Here is a 22,313-nt window from a genome sequence, read left to right as displayed (position 1 = left end):
ACTCTTTTTTTATAAAAATATTAATAATATTGTAAGTACATACAAATATTAAAATATTTTATTTTAATATTGTAAATACATACAAATATTAAAATATTTATGTATTTATTTAAAATTTTACACTTCACTAAAATTTGCATATGCAACACTTAGCTTCCCACTTCATAAATGAAACGAACCGTTGCCTCGTGCCAGACAGAAGCATCGAGAAAACGAACGAAAATCAAAATTAAAAAGAAATTACACCAATAACAACAGACGCGCGAGTTATCAGTGTGACCCTCGGTAACAAGGATGTGGAGATAATCGGAGGAATGCGTTATTATGTTAGCACCCACGAAATTGTTGTCGTTAAGTTAAACTGGTTGTGTGGTTTAATGTTTGTTAAAATTAATAAAACACTGAAGTGAATTGGTTGAAGTTCGTACGAGGAGTGAAGTGTCTTTATTTCTATATCTTATATATAGCATGCTGTATACAAAGGTTTGGTCAACATGTTTAGCTACATGAGTCCGAGAATATGCTGTTGTAGCGGTTTCATGTGGCTAGCACTTGAAATGTCGCAAAGGCACATCCTCTAAGAACGCTTAGTGTGTAATTTAACATGAATTTTAGAATATGTTACAATAAACTGTTGCCCTTTTAAAGTGGGTAACGAGAGACGTGTGAGAGGCATGTGTCTACAAAACGTTTGAGTGGGCGATGGTTGTAAGCGGGAATGTGTATAGTTAGCTGCTTCTATGCGGCTTCGGTGGTGGTATCGACTGTGACATGCCCTGGGTGGTCGATACGGTAACTCCTCCCCCCCTAGATTGAAGTGAAGGCCATAGGGAGGCTATGGGCTGAGCTTCGGAGTCTTTGGGTTGGGTGAGTTCGATTGTCGTAGTTCTTTTTGCCATACCGAAAAGTAGTGTTCCAGCGACCAACATCAGTATTATTGCAGAGTCCAAAGATGAGTTGAATGTTTTTTGTTTAGGTGCCAGATTTGCGTTTGGCTTTTTATGCCTTCCAATCGTAGTTTATTAAGGTCTAACTCATCTATTGTAATATTAGTTTCCAGGTTCGGGATTTCTGTGACTGTGAAGTGGAATTGGTCTTCGATCTGATTTAAAGTGTCGTCGAAGGTTTGGTCCTCGATGCTGACTAAACATATTATTGGCTTGACTGTTGAGTAGAGGCGGCGGTAGGTAGTGCGGGCAGTTGCGAGTTCGAACCCTCTCGAGGAAACTAAATTTTTTTTTTTGGCTGGTGTGGCTGTTGAGTAGAGTCGGTAGCAAGTAATGCGGTCAGTTACGAGTTCGAACCCTGACAAGGGAACTTTTATTTTAATTTATCTTTATTATTACTAAAGCAAACGAGCGCGTAGCGCGAGCTGCATTTGGTTTTGGAATAAGAGAGATCAAGGTATCCCCTAGTCGGGTGCTAGAACCTCTTACTTGTTATATTTGAAAACCGTGTTCAATCAAAACCGTGCAAAAACAGACTTTGTAAAAGCAGAACTAAGTGTATACCTAAGCCATACTTTTTTGACTGTTTCAGAATCGTTTGCATATTGGCTAGACATATTTCGGCTGTTTGTCCAAAGACAACAATATCTTCGACGTATATTTTCATTATGCTTTCGTTTGAGTTGATATACCGGACAATAATTGCAGGGAAACTCCAAGATGCTTTATTTAATTTATACAGCCCTTATTTTGTGCTGAACGCTGTATTTTTACGACGTGATTAGAGAGGGAGGAGTAAACACCTAAGTCAGCCAAAATGCCAACAGTTAGTCAATTTACCTAATTTTAGTTTCCGCAAATGACAAGTCAACATGCAGATCGTAAAATCAACTTACTGTAAGCACTTATTCCCATAAGCTCATTATAAATTAATAAACCATTTTTTGTATGTATAACAACCAAAGAACAGTTTTGATGTTGTGAGAGCAATAGGAGTGTAGAGACGGTGATATACGTTCATAAGTTGAGTGTAGCCATTTTATTATTGTTGTAAAATTTTCCTTTTCTTCAAATTATACGTAGTGATTTGTAGTGCCGACTATTTAACACAGCACGACAGCCCTACCAAAAATTAATTTTAATGATTGTATGTGTGTAAATGTATACAGAAATTCTTGCAATTTGCGCTAGCTGACGCAAACACTTGAAATATATTATTATATTCTCAAAAAGACAACAGCATTAAGATTATGGGTTATATTTGTTACGGAACTGCTTGTTTCTCGGTAGGTCGCGCCGGCTGGCTAATCGGTTCTCTGACCGTAAAGAGGTGCCGTATATAGTACCCCGGATCGGCAGCACTCTGGAGTAGATGGAGGAGAGAGACACGTCGAAACGTGTGCCAATTGCAGTCAATGCGGGAGAAGGACGAAAGGCAAGATCTTCACATCAAACACAAGTATTCTCGGCTACAGCTATAACAACTTCAGCAGCACCCTTAGTGCCTTAGGCAACACTGCCAGCGTCACCGGGATAGGGATTGTAACACTTTGTTGCAAAATATAAAAGAACAGACTCAAGCGCATAGCATAAATAAATTCGTATATATGTATGCACATACATAATGGGTTTAATAGACAGTGGACTCCACTACAAATGTTATAAACAAAGTAGAATCAAGTAGCGTAGATTTAGGGTTAACTAGAAAGCTTTTAATAATAATCGTAATTATGTGCTCTAATTTGTTTTTCAAATTATAAGGATAAGGATCTAGATAAAGTCTAGATATTAAAAAAAAAATAAAAACAACGATTATAATTAAAAATGATTAAGTAAAATTAAAATGTTTTTTAAAAAATAATGAATAATAAAGAAATTCATTATATTCTATAAATAAAAACCCATTCTTAATAATATACAATGTATTTTGACAGAATTCGCTATACTAAGGATTGGATAGTTCCAAGGCATAATTTAAAAATGACAGATATAGAAACACTTTTTAGGTTCACCTATAGAGATGAGCCAGAATTTCGTATTCGCGCACTAAACGTACTGCGATTACATAGCGAATTCATTATAGTCTATGAATTCGAAAACGAATATATAGATATTTACAACACTAACACAAGCCCGTTAAGGCATTGCTAGAAAATAGAAAAGGGAATAGTCCTAAGTACGTTGCCATATGTCTCAGTAAAACAATTAGAAGAATACCCAATTTTGGGAAGTAAAGAAGTACCACATAGAATGGCACCAAATAGTCGAAAAAATAAAGCTGCATAGATCAAATTTTAATAAATTCTACAAGTGCCTAAATAAAAGCGCACCAGTTTTGCAACCAACCATAATTAAACACACTGAGATTCTTGTATATGAATACAATGAAATCATAAGTTTAATTAAGGAATAGCAGCATAAACTCACAAGTTTGCACAGAGTCTAAACTTCAGACATTTTACAACGTCTAAGGGATAATCTGGTAAACTTAAACGAAAAGTATAATCTTCAGCTTTATTCGCCATCGGCATTAAACACACCGGTAACGTTTGATCAGTTACTCTTGACCAAGTAGAAAAAATAAAATAAGTAAACATGACTCATACATTTGTAGAGTTTTTAAAATTAGCCTCGTCACTCTTACCTGAGTTCGATTGAAAGGCCGAAAACCTACAAAGTGTCTTGGATACATTGAATCTAATAGATTCTTTAAAAGGCACTCATGAACTAACTGCTGTAAGGATTATCAAGGCAAAACTTAAAGGCCACGCTAGAAATTTGATAAGTAATGAGCAGACAATTCTAGCCAATATTAATCAATTATCCAAAGCTGTAAAAGGAGAATCTGAAGAAGTTATATCTGCAAAACTCCTTAACCTGCAGCAAAAGAGCAAAACGGCAAATCAGTACACCCAAGAGGTAGAAGAATTGACCCAGTCTTTTGAAGGAGCTTATATCAGTGATGGTTTAAGCCCGGAACTAGCTAACAAATACAGCTTGACATTAGCTGTAAAGAGAATGTCGCAAATTTGCGCAATAAATAAGGTAAACTTTATCATGCAAGGAGGCACCTTCCATACCATGAACGAAACGGTATCAAAATTTGTAAATACTAGAAGCAACTGGGCAGTCCAACAGTATCTTGTTCTGCCAGAATTACTCTCAGCGCGGCAGAAAACGCGGTCGAGGTAATTACAGAGGAAGGGCAAACGGGTCATATGGTAATAACTCATATGGTCGTGGCTACTACCACGGTGGTAATAACAACAACGGTGGTAATAATAATAATAAGAGAGGCCGTGGAGGATCTAGAGGAAATAATCGTAATAACAATAACAGAAACAATGTTAGAGTAGCACAAAATAATTTGGGAAACCAACAACCCCCTTTAGATACACAGAATTAAAAAAAATGGATTCGATAAACTTCAATATCAATATTTTTGTTTCATTTTATAATGTAGAATCAGGAAAGAAACTGATATTTTAATAGATACAGGTGCAGATATCTCAATTCTAAAAGAAAATTCCGATGTTTTTAATGACATCCAATTAAATAACACTATAGACATTCAAGGTATAGGTCAAGGAGTCATGAAATCCAAAGGCCTCGCTCCAATAGAGCTACAAGCAGACAAATATATAATTCCTCACAACTTGCATATAGTTGATGCAAACTTAGCTATATTAAAGGTCCTAATTGCAAAATAGACCTAGAACCGTCCGAAGATTGGATTATAATTAGACCAAACAACATAAATGTCCAAATTTATGTTCCAATAACATACAGTTCTGGTAACAATTCAATACTTCTACCAGAAAGATCAGAAGTTGTCCGATACGTTGAACTAACTTCACGTGAAGATGGTAAATTAATCCGAAATCAGGAAATTCAACCTGGAATTTACGTTGCAAACACAGTTGCAACACAAAAAAATACGTTTGTCCGATTACTACGACCAATAAAGACCAATTAATCAACATAAATAATCTAAACTTTGAACCACTTTCGAACGATGTAGTTCAAACTACTCCAGAGAACAGAAAAAAGAACAGTAATAGCTCAATTAAGTAAAAACTTTCCAAAACAATTTAAAACACAATTAGTAGAATTATGCACCAAGTATAGTGATGTATTCGGACTGGAAACCGAATCAATAACAACAAATAATTTTTATAAACAATATACACAATAAAAAATTGAGATTGGAGGATACTGAACCAATTTATATAAAAAACTATCTAAGCCCGCATAGCCAGGTAGAAAAAATTCAAAAACAAGTAGGAAAATTAATCTCCGACAAAATTGTCGAACCATCAGTGTCAGAATACAATAGCCCACTTTTACTAGTTCCAAAGAAAGCACTTCCGGGCTCAGAAGATAATAAATGGCGATTAGTAATTGACTATCGTCAGATTAATAAAAACTGTTGTCTGATAAATTTACACTACCTAGAATTGATGATATTTTAGATCAATTAGGTATAGCAAAATATTTTTCATGCCTTGACTTAATGTCAGGTTTTCAACAAATCGAACTTGAAGAAAGTTTATGAAATATAACGTCCTTTGCAACGAGCAATGGCTCATATCGCTTTACGCGATTACCTTTTGGTTTAAAAAAAGCGCCAAATTCATTTCAGAGAATGATGACTTTTGCATTATCTGGACTTGAACCTCCTCAAGCATTCCTTTACATGGATGATCTAATAATTATGTGTTATCCCAAAAAACATATGCTTAAAAACGTAACTGCTGTTTTTGAGCAATGTATGAAATACAACCTGAAGTTACATCCCTAAAAATGTTAATTTTTTATGCATGAAGTCACATTTTATGCACTGATAAAGGAATCTTGCCAGACGACAAAAAATACGCCGTCATTAAAAACTATCCAGTCCCACATGATGCGGACAGCGCTAGTAGATTCGTTGCATTTTGCAATCATTATAGACGTTTCATTAAAAATTTTGCCGACTATTCTCGTCACATAACAAGATTATGTAAAAAAGATGTTAAATTCGAATGTACAGCTCACTGCCAGCATGCCTTCGAACATCTCAAATCGGCACTAATAAACAACCCAATATTATTACAATACCCAGATTTCAGCAAAGAAAAAAGTACAAAAAGTACAACAGAACAAGAATTAGCAGCAATACATCGGGCAATCACCCATTTTCGACATAAGCTTTAAAGCCCAACGTATATGAAGTCATCAACAATGACGAAGTACGTAATGTAGTGACCTTGCAAGTAAAAAATATGCTATGTTTCTTTAAACATGAAAAAAAAAAATTACTGCAAGATATGATGTTAGCGATTTGTATACTAATGGAATTCTTGACTTAGGTCAGTTCTTCCAAAGGCTTGAAACGCAAGCCGGTATTTATTAAATCAGCCAATGCAAATTGGCACCGTGGGAAAATATCTTTGAACAAGTTTTAATTGATAATTTCAAACAAATGGGCAATAGAATATTGAATTCATTAAGAGTAGCGGTACTCAACCCGGTGACCCTAATAGAAAAAGAAAAAGAATAGGTCCATTACTATGATCAGAGTATGGTAACGAGTATGCAGTTACACTAATATGTGATTTAACAAAATATCTAGTTGCCATTCTGATCCCAAATAAAAATGCAAAAATTGTCGCTAAAGCTATATTTGAATATTTTATTCTGAAGTACGGTCCAATGAAGACGTTCATTACGGACATGGGTACAGAATATAAGAATTCAATTATAACAGACAAATGTAAATATCTAAAGATAGATAATATAACGTCAACTGCACACCACCACCAGACAGTTGGAACAATAGAAATAAGTCATAGAACTTCTAACGATTACATTCGTTCATATATATCTGTTGATAAGACAGATTGGGACGAATGGTTCCCGTATTTCGTTTATTGTTTCAACACGACCCCCTCAATGGTACTACATTTATAATAAAATAAATCCATTATACAATATAGAAGACTATTCTAAAGAATAAAAATATAGATTAGAAGCAGCTTATAAAAGAGCTAGAGTAATGATAGATAAATATAAGCAGAACAACTAAGAGGTTCTAGTCGGGAGCTCCCGACTAGGGGATACCCTGAACCCTCTTCTTCCAACCCCAAATGCTGCTCGCGCTACGCGCTCGTTTGCTTTAGTAGTAATAAAGAAAAATAAAAAGAAAAAAAATAGTTCCCTTGGCTGGTTTCGAACTCGTAACTAACCGCACCACTTGCCGCCGCCTCTACTCAAGAGCCACACCAATTATTGAGTTTTATAAAATAGCAGCTATTGATAGAATTCAAAGCAGACGCGCATGAATGTGTGTGTGTACATGTATACAGATATTCTTGGAATTTGTGCTACCTGCTGCTAACACGTGCGCACATAACTTTTGTGTCTGTAGACCGATCTTAATGAAATTTTCGACAGTACATCTTATTGTAGAATAGAATATAGAATATTTGTGTATTCTCAAAAAGGCAGTAAAGGCATTCCAAGTGACTCAGGAAAATTATCCCAAGGCTCTTGCTCGTTTAAGTGAACGTTATGACAATCCTACACTTATATTTCTAGACACAATAGAATCACTATTCAATCTACAGCCAGTCGACAAACCGGACGGAAATCAGCTGCGCAGTCTGCTGGACAATGCGTCAGCCCTGTATTCATCATTATCGTCATTGGGTACCGGATCAGATATTGCCCAAGCCATGTTGATATTCATCGTCATCGGAAAATGTGACCAGCAAACTCGTAACAAGTGGAATGAGTCTCTTGACTTACGTACATTGCCAAATTGGGCTCACTGCACAACTATTTTGGAACGTCATTGTCAGTTTCTGCAATCAATCGGCATTGCATCGTATCGAATGGTTGATTCTTCGAAACAAAAACACGTGTACAAGCCTAGCAAGGGATTATCATTTGCTATTATTAATCCAACATGCATTGTTTGTTCCAGCTCCGACCATAAAATTGTACAATGTTCTAAGTTTCAAGACATGAGTCCTAAACTCAAGTACGGAGTCGTAAAAAATGCTGGACTTTGCATTAATTGCCTTCAATCAGGACATCGGATGGCTCAATGTCCTTCTAACAATCGTTGTCGAAGCTGCAAGCATCGCCATCACAAGCTTCTGCATTTTGGCCAATCGCCTGCATCATCATCGTCTACATCGCCATCATCCATAGCGCAAATGTCCTCAACAACGACTCCTGCTGCGATATGAATCAATCGCCAGGCGAACAAATCATTCTTGCTACTGCAAAGGTACTAGTGCGAGATTCATCAGGGGCGTATAAACAAGGCAGATCATTGCTTGACTCATGTTCCCAAGTCAATTTCATAACTGATCAATTCGCCCAACGGCTGCATCTACGCCGTGATAAGCATCATTTCGAAATCCGCAGCATAGGGGAGACCTCGACTAAAATTAACAACTGTACAACTACTGGAATTAAATCTCGTTTGTCACCATTTGAAGTAACACTACAGGTCTGCATAACGTCTCACATTGCCTACCAGCCGGATTCGGAAATCGACACGTCAGATTGGAGGTTGTCCGCGAATACACCACTTGCGGGCGAAACTTTCCACAGGTCAGGTCGGATTAATCTCCTTCTCGGTACCGAGGCATTTTTCGAATGCCTGGCAGTTGGACAGATAAAGCTCGGAGACAATTTGCCAGTCCTTCAGAAAACGTTGCTTGGATGGGTTGTGTCTGGCAAGTATCGTCATCAGTCAGCTAAGCAGTCATCAACGTGCTTGCTTTCTTAATTGACAAAAATCTTCAATTACTGTGGAGCATTGATGCTCTAGAAAATTCTCCAAAGTCAATCAATCCAGAACATCGGCAAGTATCGTCATCAGTCAGCTAAGCAGTCATCAACGTGCTTGCTTTCTCAATTGACAAAAATCTTCAATTACTGTGGAGCATTGATGCTCTAGAAAATTCTCCAAAGTCAATCAATCCAATCGGCTCTGTGAAGATATTCAAGGAAAACACAGATGAATAACGGCAGGATTGTTGTGCGTCTACCTTTCAAGGGAGATCCAGTGTGCCTTGGCTATTCAAGCGATGTTGCACGTCGTCGTTTTTTATCGAGAGGCGCCTCAGTCAGCAGCCTACTGTTCAATAGCAATATGTAACTTTCATGAAAGAATATGAGGATCTTGGCCATATGACTTTAGTGACGAATCCGAGTTTAAGTGAGCCACACTTTTATATACCTCACCATTGTGTTTTTAAACCCAGCAGTGCATCAACGAAGTAACGAGTCGTGTTTGACGCCTCGTGCACTACATCGTCCCAGCATTCATTGAATGATTTGCTTCTCGTTGGCCCAACACTCCAAGAAGATCTGTATATACTTCTCCTTCGGTTTCGATTGGTTCGTTACGCCATCACAGCGGACATTACGAAAATGTATAGACAAGTTTTAGTCAGCCCAGTGGATCGGAAATTTCAATATATATTTTGGAGAGCATCCCCTGCTGCTGATTTGCAGACCTTTGAGCTAAATACAGTGACGTATGGGACGGCCTCGGCCCATACTTAGCAGTTCGCAGTTTGCAATATCTGGCAGATCTGCATGTCAACGAGTTTCCCATTGGCGCATCCATTGTAAAATCATCGTTTTATGTTGATGATCTGCTATGCGGAGCAAACGAGCTCATCGAGTTGCAGAACATCAAACACGAGGTCACCGAGATACTTCGCCGAGGACACTTCCCATTGGTTAAGTGGCACTCCAATCATCCCGCCGTCAGGGACGACGAATCGGTAAAGGATTTAAACTTGAATGAAAACGCTGTCACTAGCGCACTTGGCGTAGCTTGGGATCAACGTCGTGATGTGCTACTATTTGAATTTAAGCCCCTAAAAATTGTATTCAACAGTCACAAAGAGGACTATTCTCTCGGCTGCGTCTTCTCTGTTCGATCCATTAGGATTGCTGGCACCAATCATTATCGTCTCGAAAATCATCATACAGGATCTATGGCTGCTAAAACTCGCCTGGGATGAAACTGTTCCGCAATCACTTCTACAAGCATGGAGAAACTGCGTAACGTCTCTCAAGGAATTGTCGTCGATCTCAGTACCCCGTTTTTGCTTGCAAGCTGAGCTCACAGACATACAACTGCACGCTTTCTGTGACGCATCAATACGTGCTTACGGCTGTTGCGTATATGTGCGTTCCACGGTCTCGTATGGCAATGTCCAGGTTCAGCTTCTGACTGCTAAGTCTCGGGTGGCTCCTGTCAAGAAGCTGACGCTTCGTCGATTAGAGTTAAGCGGAGCTCAACTTCTGAGTAAGTTATATACAACGATCAAAAACATATACATCGGCAAGCCGCACAGCGCGCATTTCTGGTCTGATTCACAGATTGTCTTGCACTGGCTGCAACAACACTCTATCACCTTGTCGACATTTGTTGGAAATAGAGTATCCATTATACAAGATCAAACAGCAGATGGTAAGTGGAGACATGTACCGTCAAAATTGAACCCTGCTGACATCGTGTCACGTGGATGTCCAGCTAATGAGCTCCAGCAATCAATTTGGTTTACAGTACCTGCGTTTCTGCGTGATTCCGAGACTCAATGGCCCTGCCAACAATTCGACAATGATTTGGACATGGACATTATCGATGCTGAAAAACGGAAGTCTACATTTGCTGCAATTATCGAAAGTAATTCTGTTCTGGACTGGCTGAACGGAACTAGTTCATACATTCGGGCGCTTCGAGTTATGGCATATATGTTCCGGTTTTACCATATTGCCAAAAAGGAACACCCTGTCGAAAGTTCGCCGCCATGCCCAGAAGAACTTCGCCACGCGTTGCACTGCATCATCTGGATCATCCAACAGCACTATTTCAAGGAAGATTTGCAATTGCTAAGGAAACAAAGAGATTTGAAAAGCAATCTGAAATTTCTCAGCCCCTTCATAGATGACTCTTCTGGATACTAGCTCATTAAGGTTGGCGGCAGACTCGAGCATGCTGATATCCCCTCTCGTCAAAGGCATCCTTTATTTGTTCCCAAGGAATCGCAATTTGTCCACAATTATGTTCGGCATCTTCACTTGCGCAATTGCCATGCAGGACCAAAGGCATTAGTTGGACTGCTGCGGCTGCAATTCTGGGTCATAAACGCAAGAGCTTTAGCACGCAGCATTGTTCGTTCTTGTGTACACTGTGTCAGATATCGTCAGGTTTTACTTCGTCAAGTCATGGGTTCCCTGCCACCTGAGCACTTATCCACAGACAAGCCATTTCGCCACGTTGGAGTCGACTTCTGCGGTCCAGTGAACACCTATCTTCGAATACGTGGCAAGGGTCCCACAAAATCCTATATCGCCATATATGTCTGCATGGACGTAAAGGCCGTTCACATTGAAATCGTGTCAGCGCTCTCACTGCAGGACACTTTCTAAATAGAGTTGCACCGCGCGCTTTGCCCGAGCGTGAGATTATCACCAACAACATCTCCAACTTGGATCGCTACGAGCAGATCACAGCTGTTTAACAGCAATTCTGGCGTCGTTGGTCTGCGGAGTATGTGAACGAGCTTCGAGCTAGGACAAAGTGAGCTTCGGCTTCCCCAAATCTCACGGTTGACTCTATGGTTATCATACATGAGGACAACACACCGCCATTACACTGGAAATTAGGTCGTGTTGAGTCTGTTGTGAGTGGCAAAGATGACCGTGTTCGTGTCGTATATATTCGCACTGCCTCCGGACTCTGTTGCCGGCCAGTACATAAGCTGGCTGTTCTACCTGTCTCTTGAAAGATAATTCTTTCAAGGCGGCCGGGATGTTCGGTCATATACCTCATATATACATTAGTTAGGGTATCAATAGCAATGTCAAAGCAGATTATGTTAAGATTATGCTAATTCTCTTCTATTTGAATGTCATAAGCACATAAGCACTGTCGTCACATGTACGAAGTCTCGCTCTCTTTCGAACTCTCTAATTGCTCGGTGCCTTTAATCTTAATTTATGTTAAGAAATCAGTTCTGTAAGCATCATCATATAAGTCAGTCGTGTTGCTCATCAATTTGTTAAACCTTTATTAAAACTTCATACCATCCACACACGCCCACTTGAGATAAGATTCTTAAAAGGTCAAAAAACGCTTTTAATCTAACAAATCCTTTTATCCAAATATTTTAATCAATTATTTCTTGTTATTTCTCTAAAAAGGGAGGTGTAGTGTATTCATACATATAATACATAACTCAACTTGTAACACTTTGTTCCAAGTATAAACAAATATGTATAAAAGGACAGACTCAAGCGCATAGCATACATAAATTCGTATATATGTATGCACATACATATGCGCATACATACATACAGTGCTGCGCACATAAGTAACTTGATGCCACTTGAGCAGGCCAAGACAGCGTGAGACCCGCTCTGCTTCTCTTTGTAGCTTTTAACCGATAACAGCATAAGTATACATGTATACATAGGCTAAGCACATGTCTTTAAATTGAAATAAAGTCATTCTGAACATCAAAGCGAAACAGCACTGACGTGCTATTATTTTCATTTTAACTTTTTAAAAATAATACTTTACAGGATACTGGCGAATTCTAGTCTGCAAGGAAATCCCGTAACACGGAAAAAATAGAGAAAAGATTGCCACAAGGCTTAGAAATTATACAGTTGTGACTGCGAACAACAAGGTGTCCCTAACACTGCCGAACATGGACAGTCTTTAGGCGTTTTAAAGCTTGACTTGGGCCAGAATACAAATGCTGGTACTGTCATTAATGACTTATGATGTTAGTCCGGGATTCAAGGCAGAACAATAAACACCAGCGGGAAAACTGCTAATTTACCAGACTACCACACTAAAGTCCGCCAGGAAAAGCAAACCGAGCAAACGATGATCACCCAGTACCCGACCTTCCTTGTCACGGGACACGAGTGACGCCGGTCGTAAAGTCACACCTGGTGCTGAAAAACTTGCAATTAAGCCAGAATCGAAGGCTTCTTACGACTGTAAGAAATATTCCAGACGGTGCAAGAAAACATCTAGTATGCTTTGGGCGAGAGTGGCGACCACGCATTGGATCTTTGATGTTGCTACGGAACCACAAAGGCGAGCTGGGGATACGCCGCGAAATTGGTAACCGACTGAGCGCACCGAATTCTTACGTGCAGGGGTTGGAATATTCGATTCGTTTATATTCCATAGCAATGAGATAATCGACGAGGGCCAACGCATGGGCGCTCCGACCACGCCGGGGCGTTCAAATGTTAAAGATTTTTTTATTGCGAGGTCTTTGCTTCGTCTTAGAAATTTGATGACGAACAATAAAAAGTAGCCGAGTTCCCTAGATTTTGTTAATGGTGTAGTTTCGTTTTAGTTGTGATTCTGTCTGGCAGAAGCTATGAGTTGCATGTGCGAATTTTACTTAACTGGATAACATTAAATAAACTCATAATTATTGTATTGGGTATGTATTTGCAATAATATTAATATATATTTTTTATTCAGTGTTAATTGGTATGTATTATTTAAAAAGCATATCAAATAAAACATAAACTTTTAATTTCAGAGTCGATATCAAAGGGAGTTGCTGCTCGATCTCCATCAAAAAGCAATGCAACTTCTTAATTATAAGGTTATTAGTTGGTAAGATAAGAAGAAGGCAATTTTTGTTATAAAATTATAATTTGTTTAAGTTAACTATGAGTATTATTTACACTAGCGAAAGAGCAAACCCCTTTTCACCAGCGTTATCTCTAGCACCTTTGCACCAGCATTATCGCAAAGTAAAAAGTGCTGGCGAAAGAGCATCTTTGCTCTAGCACAATCGCAAAGTTAAGTGTACTAACGAAATCGTCAACTCCCTTGCACCAGGTAAATCTAGGTCTACGTCATGCAACGTCGTACCGCTCGGTACACGGCAATAACATCCCCATATTAAATTCGTTAGAGGCAGCAAAATCGTTAACGGTGCACCGGTCGACCCGAACTACACGGAATTACCAGGCTGTCGCCCGGCTCAAATGTATAAGGAGGAAATCGCAGATACAAACAAGCTAAGGTGCCATTCGTGTCCTTGTATTCCAAAATCTTCTGTTTATGTTTATTAAATAAACATATAGTTACATGTTAGCACATTCCTGCACTGTCCGATATGTATATTTATTAAAACAATTTTTTCCTTATTTAATCAATTTCCTCATTACTTTTCGATACTAGCCACCACTCGGTTAATATATGTGTTTCAGTTGATAATCCGGAATGCGCACCCTTCGGGATGGTGTCTCTCAGGGCAGTGTCCTTGGGCCAGCGCTTAACACGGATCTTAATATTTTAGACAACAATTTAAGGAGACGATACTGCGTTTCTGGCATCAATCAGCAGGCCAACGATCATCTCCAGGGGATGGAATATATTTGAAAATGAGCTTAAGGGCGATCAGATGGTAAACTAAAAAGTTTAAAATTTTCCGAAATTTTACTACAGTTGCGGGTGGAACTAATATAAATATATATATATATAAGTTGAAGGCCAATGAGGCAAAACTTAAAACATCGCCATTATAACCTTTAACCGGCATATCTCATCTAAAAGGGGCGGATATTTTGAAGTGTGAAACGCGTATCAGATGAATTTCCACAAAGATCTTTAAAGATGATTTTCAAGACGATCGAATATTACATTTAAATGCGAACCGTCAACTAGCAAATCATTTACCCTCATTTACACCATAGAGGAAACAATTTTCCGAAAAGTGAGAAGCACCCGTCAAATGATTTTGAACACAGCTTAAGTGAGAAATACGTTTCACGATTTTTCAACAATTGCAAGTAGTATTTTCCAAAACCACGTCTTATCATGCGCCTCTAGTCAATCAGTCAGGACAAACAGCTTTGAGAGTTTTTTTCAAAAGGGATATTTACCAACAATGTAAGAAACATAGATTAATCAATGTCAGGCAAAACCAATATTATCGATTTTAACTCAATGTTTTAATTTTCAAAAATTATCGGTCTTTCGGACAAACGGTCCGTCGCATATCTACAGCAAGTTAAAAAAATAAGAGTGATATAGTCGAGCTCATGTGCTCTAGCTTTAAACAATTTTCACCACTTAAATAGGTAATAGGATAGCAATAAAAAAAATGTTCAAATTGGTGCCCTCTTTCGGTGTGGAACTTGCAACTATATTCAACCGACCGAACTACTGTACTTTCCATAGCCTTATAGCATACAGCCATACCAAAAATTGAGTTTGATATTTTCTGCAGAAGATTTGATTGTGCTATAGAATATTCGTAAAATTGTAAAAAGATAACGGCATTTAAATTAGTTGCTAATCCTACTAGAAAAAACAATGTTTATAATTTTAAATCTCTAGCTCTTAGCTCATAAATAGTACTGACATACTTAGCTCATAGTTCATACATACATATATACAGACGGACATGCTTATATCGACTCGACTATTGATTTTGACCAAGAATAAATTTGCACAAACCTATAGTACCATTTTCAATGGGTGGAGGGTATAAAAAGCTAACAAGTACTGGAGACAAAATCAAATAAAACTATACAAAAGTTAAAACTATTAAGCTGCTATGCCATTAAAAATGGGTAAAAATGGTATAATGTATTGGTGCAAATGTATGTAACAGGCAGAAGGAAACATCGTCGACCCCATAAAGCACACATAATCTTGATTAGCATCAATATCCCAGCCGATCTAGCCATGTCCGTCTGTCTCTCCGTCTGACCGTATGTATGAGCACAAGGATATCAAAACCTTTAAGAGCTAGAGACTTGAAATTTGCAATGTAGGTCCTCCTAATGCCCGCGCGGCACGACCTTGTATCCGATAATCGATAACTTTCCGCGTTTCTCAGTAATCGATTAAAATATAAATCTGTATTCTGTTTTTTGAGCAAATCTTTTTAGACCTAGTGTCACCAAACTTGACATGTAGCTTCTAGGATAGTATGTATACATCAAGTATCTCTCATTTTATAGCTATCGCCACATTCCCGCTACCACCACATAGCTGCAAATCAAGCTAATAAACCAATTTGAATTTCCCGCCAACTTAAGCCATTATTCTCATGCATTTATCTTTTATACACGAATATTCTATAGTACAATAAGATCTACTGTTTCACAAAGATCGGTTAAGAGACAGAGAAGTTATTAAAGAATATGTGTTTGGGCTGTATAACTATTCTGTATAGATGCACACACACCCTCACGCGCGTCTTTATTGAGTTCTATCAATAGCATAGCAATTGCTATTTTATTGTAGTCTGTGATGTGTGGGTGTTCCTTTTTAATTCGTTTTTTCCCCCCCTAGAAGTCAATTGGTGGTATGGCTGTTGAGTAGAGGCTGTGGTAATTTGTGTGGTCTGTTATGGGATCGAGCCCTATTGAAGTAATTATTTTTCTTTTTTAAATAAGTTTTTATAACTGCTAAAGCAAACGAGCACATGGCAGGATCCGCATTAGGTGTTGGTAGAGAGGGTCAGGGTACCGACTATTCGCGAGCTGCCGACAAGAGCCTCTTACTAGTTATTTTTTTGTGGATGGCATAATATTGCACTAAATACGCATTTTTTAGATTCTGGGCAAGATTTAAATTAACGCCGTAACCGCACATTGCTAATTATTTTACATAATTTTAGTTTTAGGGCTTGGACAAGTAAAAATAAAGTTTAAAATGATAAAATAATATTTTTGATTACATTTCACATGCTTTATTGCCTTTCACATTTTTTTAAAATTAAAAAATTTGTAGGAAACGTCAATGAATCGGATTCAAATGATCCGATAAATCGGGGTACCGATTGTTACCATTGTGATTTTTTATCCGATATGAAAATTCGATGTTGATTTCAGATTGACATAAATAATACTTACACAGTTGTATAACAGCATTAGTTGGTCCGATTCCACTTAATATATTTGGCAGTTGGTTTCTCTTTATGTCTTTTAGCCATTCTTTACTTACAAATTCAAATAATTTATTCCAGCCAAGAATCCCTCGTCTGAAAGAAAAAGATTAAAAATCCATTTTATTTGCAAAACAATCAGGTAACGAGGCATTGTCGGAGTTGCCCGGGATCAACTCTTTCAAATCCCAGTCTTAACGCTTACTCTCCTCCCATACGGTATATATTTTAAATATATAATCACTTATTTAATTGGATAACTAGTGACGAAAAACACTTCTATATAAATTATTTTATCATAAACTTATTTCTACGTTACTACACTAACCATACAATGCATAGATACATCCAACAGCAGAATGATCGAATCACAATAAATTGCAACGAGTGAGCCCCATGTATGCGAATGAGCCCCATGTATGCGAATGAGCCGATCAAGGGTTTGTCGTGAGAGAGATATTTTCATTAATGGGTGCGTAAACTTGGGCAACTGGCACGGTCTTTGTTTTTTTTTTTGGCATGCTTGCGGTTGGCTTGCGGCCGCAAAAGACACAAATGTGTGAACAGTCAATGAAAACAGGTGAACCGCCTACACACATATGTTTTTGGAATTAGAACTAACATACATATATTATGAAAAGGCATCAGCTGCAGCGACGTTGTGCGCAGAGCGAGATGCGGCTTCATACTGAACGTTCGGGTTTTGAGGCCGGCGTTCGGCTGCCACTCTCGGTAGTCTTACTCTCTCTCTCTGGGCATAACAAAATGGTCGCAGACACCCATGGGGCTCACTTGTTGCGATTTATCGTCATTCGATTATTCTGCTGTTTGACGTATCTATGTTAGTGGTTACTATCTAAGTGTACTAGCGGGTACACTCAAGCCTTGCCCGTGGCACGTATAAATTAAATTCAATCAAAGATCCTTAAAATTGATTTTAAAACCGATAGGACGGTAAACAAACCCCCATACTCAATCCAGAAGCAGCAGCAACCGACACAAAAAAAATTCATTTTTGTTGTACACCTACCCAAAATCATATAAAAGAAGGGCGCGTCAGACGCGAGCCGATAATAAAGTTTTCTTTTGAGCCCATGATCTGCCCATTCACACACATTTATGTGCGTGTGTCCGTGTGTAGAGCTCGAAATTCAGAAATCACAAAAACTTCACATCTTGTTATAATTGCATCGGACAGGCAGGCAACCAACCAATAGGCACACAAACGCATAAATGCATAATTTCATATACAAAATAAGTGTGTGTGAGTGAATAGCAAGTCGGAAAAATTTTAAATGCACACATGCCAACGCTACGGTACTCTTACCAACGATAACGAGCTAAAAAGCAAGAATTTTGAATCGTCGTGGCCAACCCTTTCATTTGTTCATATTATTCGTCCCTTTCAAGGGGAATAAATGCCTCCTACATTTAATAAAAATTGAAATTGTTCGATTTTTTGCTTGTGTGGACACATACACTAACATACATGTAGCGATCGCTAGCGAAAAAATTTAGTTTCGTGCGCACTGTTGTTGTTTTGCAAGTGATTTGTTGTTGCCCCCTATACTAAAAGAGCGTTTGCGGACCAACTCGATCCACTGCTCATGAACTTTAAACGACAAAAAGCTCAGAGTGACTATTCAGCTCTGTTTCTTGAAATTTTAATTGTAGGTCCTCCTGGTCCCCGCGCAGATTTCCAAGTAATCGATAAAAATCGATATCGAAATCCTGTTTTTTGGGCAATTTCGGTAAATAATATGAGCTAGTGTCACCAAACTTGACATGTTGCTTCTAGAATAGTATATATATAACAAGTATCTTTCATTTTATACCTCGCCACCTCCCCGCTACCAGCTCAAATCTATAAATCAAGTTAATAATCCAACTTGTATTGCCCGTCAATTTAAGCCACAATTTATATGAAATTGACTTTTTGATTACACACAAATATTCTATATTCTATTCTACAATAAGATGTACTGTCGAAAATTTCATGAAGATCATGCAGCTAGCGCAAATTATAAGAATTTCTGTATACATGTACACGCACACATTCATTCGCATTGTAATTGCTATTTTGCTGCTATTTTAATTGGTTTTTTCTCATTAAGACTCAATAATTGGTGTGGCTGTTGGGTAGAGGCGGCGGCAGGTAGTGTGGTTAGTTGCGAGTTCGAACCCTGCCAAGAAAACGTTTCTTTTATTATATTTATCTTTATTACTACTAAAGCAAACGAGCGTGTTGGAATAATAGGGTTCAGGCAAAAACAATATAAACACTAAGACGAGTAACGCCATACAACAAAATGTTTTTATGCAGTTGGTTTTTTGAAATTTGAGAACGAAAACGAAATCAGTATCATTGCGCTCTAACAGCCGAATGAACGAAAAGCTAAAAATAGAATGTATTCTGAGCTTTGGCTCTATGACAGTCGTTCAAGCAATTATGTATGTTTGTATGTTTGGTAGTATACATACATAAAAGCATGTTTGAATGTGTTGCTAGTCACAGCTCTAACTTAAGCTGGCAAAGAAATAAAATTTGTTAGATTTCTAGCGCTGATCATGCATGACCTATCCCAAATTTGTATTCACATATGTATGAATGCATGTTGTGTGATGAGGTTGGCTCCGTAGAAAATCTGTTTTTTAAAGTCGATGCAAATATTTATATAATTTCTTTAAGATAAATGATTAATTATTTTTTATTTTATTAAAAAATAATAGAGTAAAAAAAAAAAAAATAGGCAGCTATAATAATAATAATTTAATTAATAAGTTAACTTAAAGAAATTATATTAATATTTTCATCGACTTTAAAAAACAGATTTTCTACGGAGCCAACCTCATCACACAACATGCATTCATACATATGTGAATACAAATTTGGGATGATGATGCATTCAGATGTCAATACAAATTTGGGAAAGATCGTGCATGATCAGCACTAGAAAACTAACCAAATTTATTTCTTGGCCAGCCAAATCCAGAGAAGTGAATAACAATACATATATACATATTTTGATGTAGCTATGCATGCATAATTTACACATACAAACATAGGTGCGTGCACGCCATTGGCTGAGAGAAAAACTTCGCTCGAGCACTGTCCACTCCACTGTCCAAAAATAAAAGTGAAATCAATCTATGTGTACTTTTTTGTGAACATAGTTATAACACAAGATGCGCTTTGTAAAAAAATGATTTTATTCTTAATTTTTCCTGCAAAATTTATAGTTAGTATCTAGGGTAATGTATTATTTAAATAAAGCATGCATTTCATGGATAAAGCAAAAGTACTTTGCGTCGATCGTAAGTTTAAAAATTTTCGCTCATTGTACTTCGAAAACGAAGCGACGCAAAGCACCATCGACCAGCGTTGCTGAAGGCAGCAAGCGCTTCAGCAAGCAGCGACTTCGGCATTCGTTCGTCTGAAGCGAAGCGTCAAAGACCAGATGAAACGCCAGGCATGAAAATTTTCGTCGCATGCAAATGTATGGGCGTTGCTCATCTTAGTGTTTATATTGTCTTTAGTTCAGGGTATCCCCTAGTCGGGAGCTACCGACTAGAACTTCTTACTTGTTATGTTTTATTTATGCAATGCATTTATGTATATGGGTATATACAAATCTACACTACACTTTATCAGTTAGTGGTCGGCCTCCGCATTAAATGATTTCTAAAAAAAACTTTTTTGCATTATAAACACAAAATTTAAATAAATAAAAATCAATAATTAACGGAACTCGAATGCACATTACACGAATGCGACGAAACTCTATAGACTGAAAGCTTTGTTTTATTTATGCAATGCATTTATGTATATGGGTATATACAAATCTACACTACACTTTATCAGTTAGTGGTCGGCCTCCGCATTAAATGATTTCTAAAAAAAACTTTTTTGCATTATAAACACAAAATTTAAATAAATAAAAATCAATAATTAACGGAACTCGAATGCACATTACACGAATGCGACGAAACTCTATAGACTGAAAGCCACTGAAAGCCACAGCCACTCCGGCCGTTCATCACTTAATAGTAGATTATTATTTTAAATGTATTGCTATGCAATGTCGTAAAAATACGGACGTTGATAAAGATGATTTTTTTTTTAAATAAAGGTAACAAGCACTAAAGAACGAACAAAATATACTGTGGGTTTTGTAAAAATGTATGCAGAGTTGTGTATAATAAAATTTTTCGTTTTTATTAACATTCAAAATCAAGAAGTAAGAAAACAATCACAATTCCGATTCTGTTTATAGAATTTAACAAACTCACGCATGAATGTGAATGTCTACATGCATATAGAAATTTTTGCAATTTGCTCAAGCTGCCGCAAACACGTGTACAAATAAGCACACGTATTCTTGAATAACTTCTGTGTTTCTCAACCAATCTTGATAAAATGTTCAGCAATAGATTGTGCTATAGAATATTCGTATATTTTAAAGAAGACAACAGCAATTAAATTGTGGTTTAATTGGTGATAAATTTATTTGATTAAAACCTTAGCGATCGTTACGGCTGCCTTGTAAAATAAGTAAATTATGTTTGTTTATTTTAACTCAGTCTGAAAGTATCACCGATTTCTTAATATTTTACAATTATGGAGCAACCTTGATTTGTAAGCGAAAAAAGTTAATCAGGTGATGTGGCAACGATAGATTGCAAAAGCATTGGAAGGATCCCGTTGATTCTAGAGCTTTTTTTGTATACCGATGCCGAGACCAAGCCAAATCGTGTTGCGCGACTTCTTTTCAATTTGGGCAGCACTGCTAAGCAGACGTGCACTTCAGAACTAAATAAAGGTTTTTTAAGCTGAAAAGGACGGTCGGCCAAAATCACGTGGAAAAATATACCACAAACCAAGTACTGATCCGCAGGCGAATACAATAGACGGCGAGGGTTAGGCCGGTTTTCCCTAGCCCCGGGTGTGGAATTCACGTCGGATGTCTCCATACACGGAAAGGCGAATTTCGGCGAAATTCAATTCGACGCCAGTGGTAGTATCAATAATTTCACCGTGCCAGAAGCAATTTGGACGCATGGCCACGCATATAGCCACAATGTTCATTTGTAGGCTTTTGGTAAGTACACGTGCTATGGGTTCGGAACGTAAGTGGAAAATGGACCCTGCTGAGCCACCTACATATATGAACAGCATCTTTGCTTTAGTAATTGTATCGACTAGAGTAAAACCGCTGAACCGTTGTGTTTAAGCGACGTTAAGATACGATTTTCGCAAGTTCTGACCGTCTGGACCAACCAGACGATAGATCCAGAGGATGAAGTGACTGGTTAAAATTTTAATCGGAGAGCTAGCTTCAAGTTATACCCAGTATAAGGTATGTTAAATAAAACTGATCATGCTTTTTTCATTTAACAATGATATTTGCAA

The 22,313-nt window shown here is 37.8% G+C and overlaps 1 protein-coding gene across 1 annotated transcript in view; it reads right to left on the bottom strand.

The window, feature by feature from the left end:
- The window catches only part of Atg2 (Autophagy-related 2), a gene marked incomplete at its 3' end in the record, with an annotated part of 359,806 nt that overhangs the window by 5,287 nt on the left and 332,206 nt on the right, over positions 1-22,313 (bottom strand). Inside the window, exon 16 of the mRNA XM_064682913.1 lies at positions 16,872-16,999. Within this exon, the coding sequence (XP_064538983.1) occupies positions 16,872-16,999 (128 nt within the window). The remainder of the gene's footprint in view (positions 1-16,871; positions 17,000-22,313) is intronic.

Source organism: Drosophila montana, unplaced genomic scaffold (genome assembly GCF_035044405.1).
Source record: "Drosophila montana isolate Dmon_TW-CO22-7 unplaced genomic scaffold, ASM3504440v1 contig_2556_1, whole genome shotgun sequence".
Taxonomy (NCBI): Eukaryota; Metazoa; Arthropoda; class Insecta; order Diptera; family Drosophilidae; genus Drosophila; species Drosophila montana.
The sequence above is the reverse complement of the archived record's forward strand: the minus strand, read 5'-3'. Positions and strand labels throughout refer to the sequence as shown.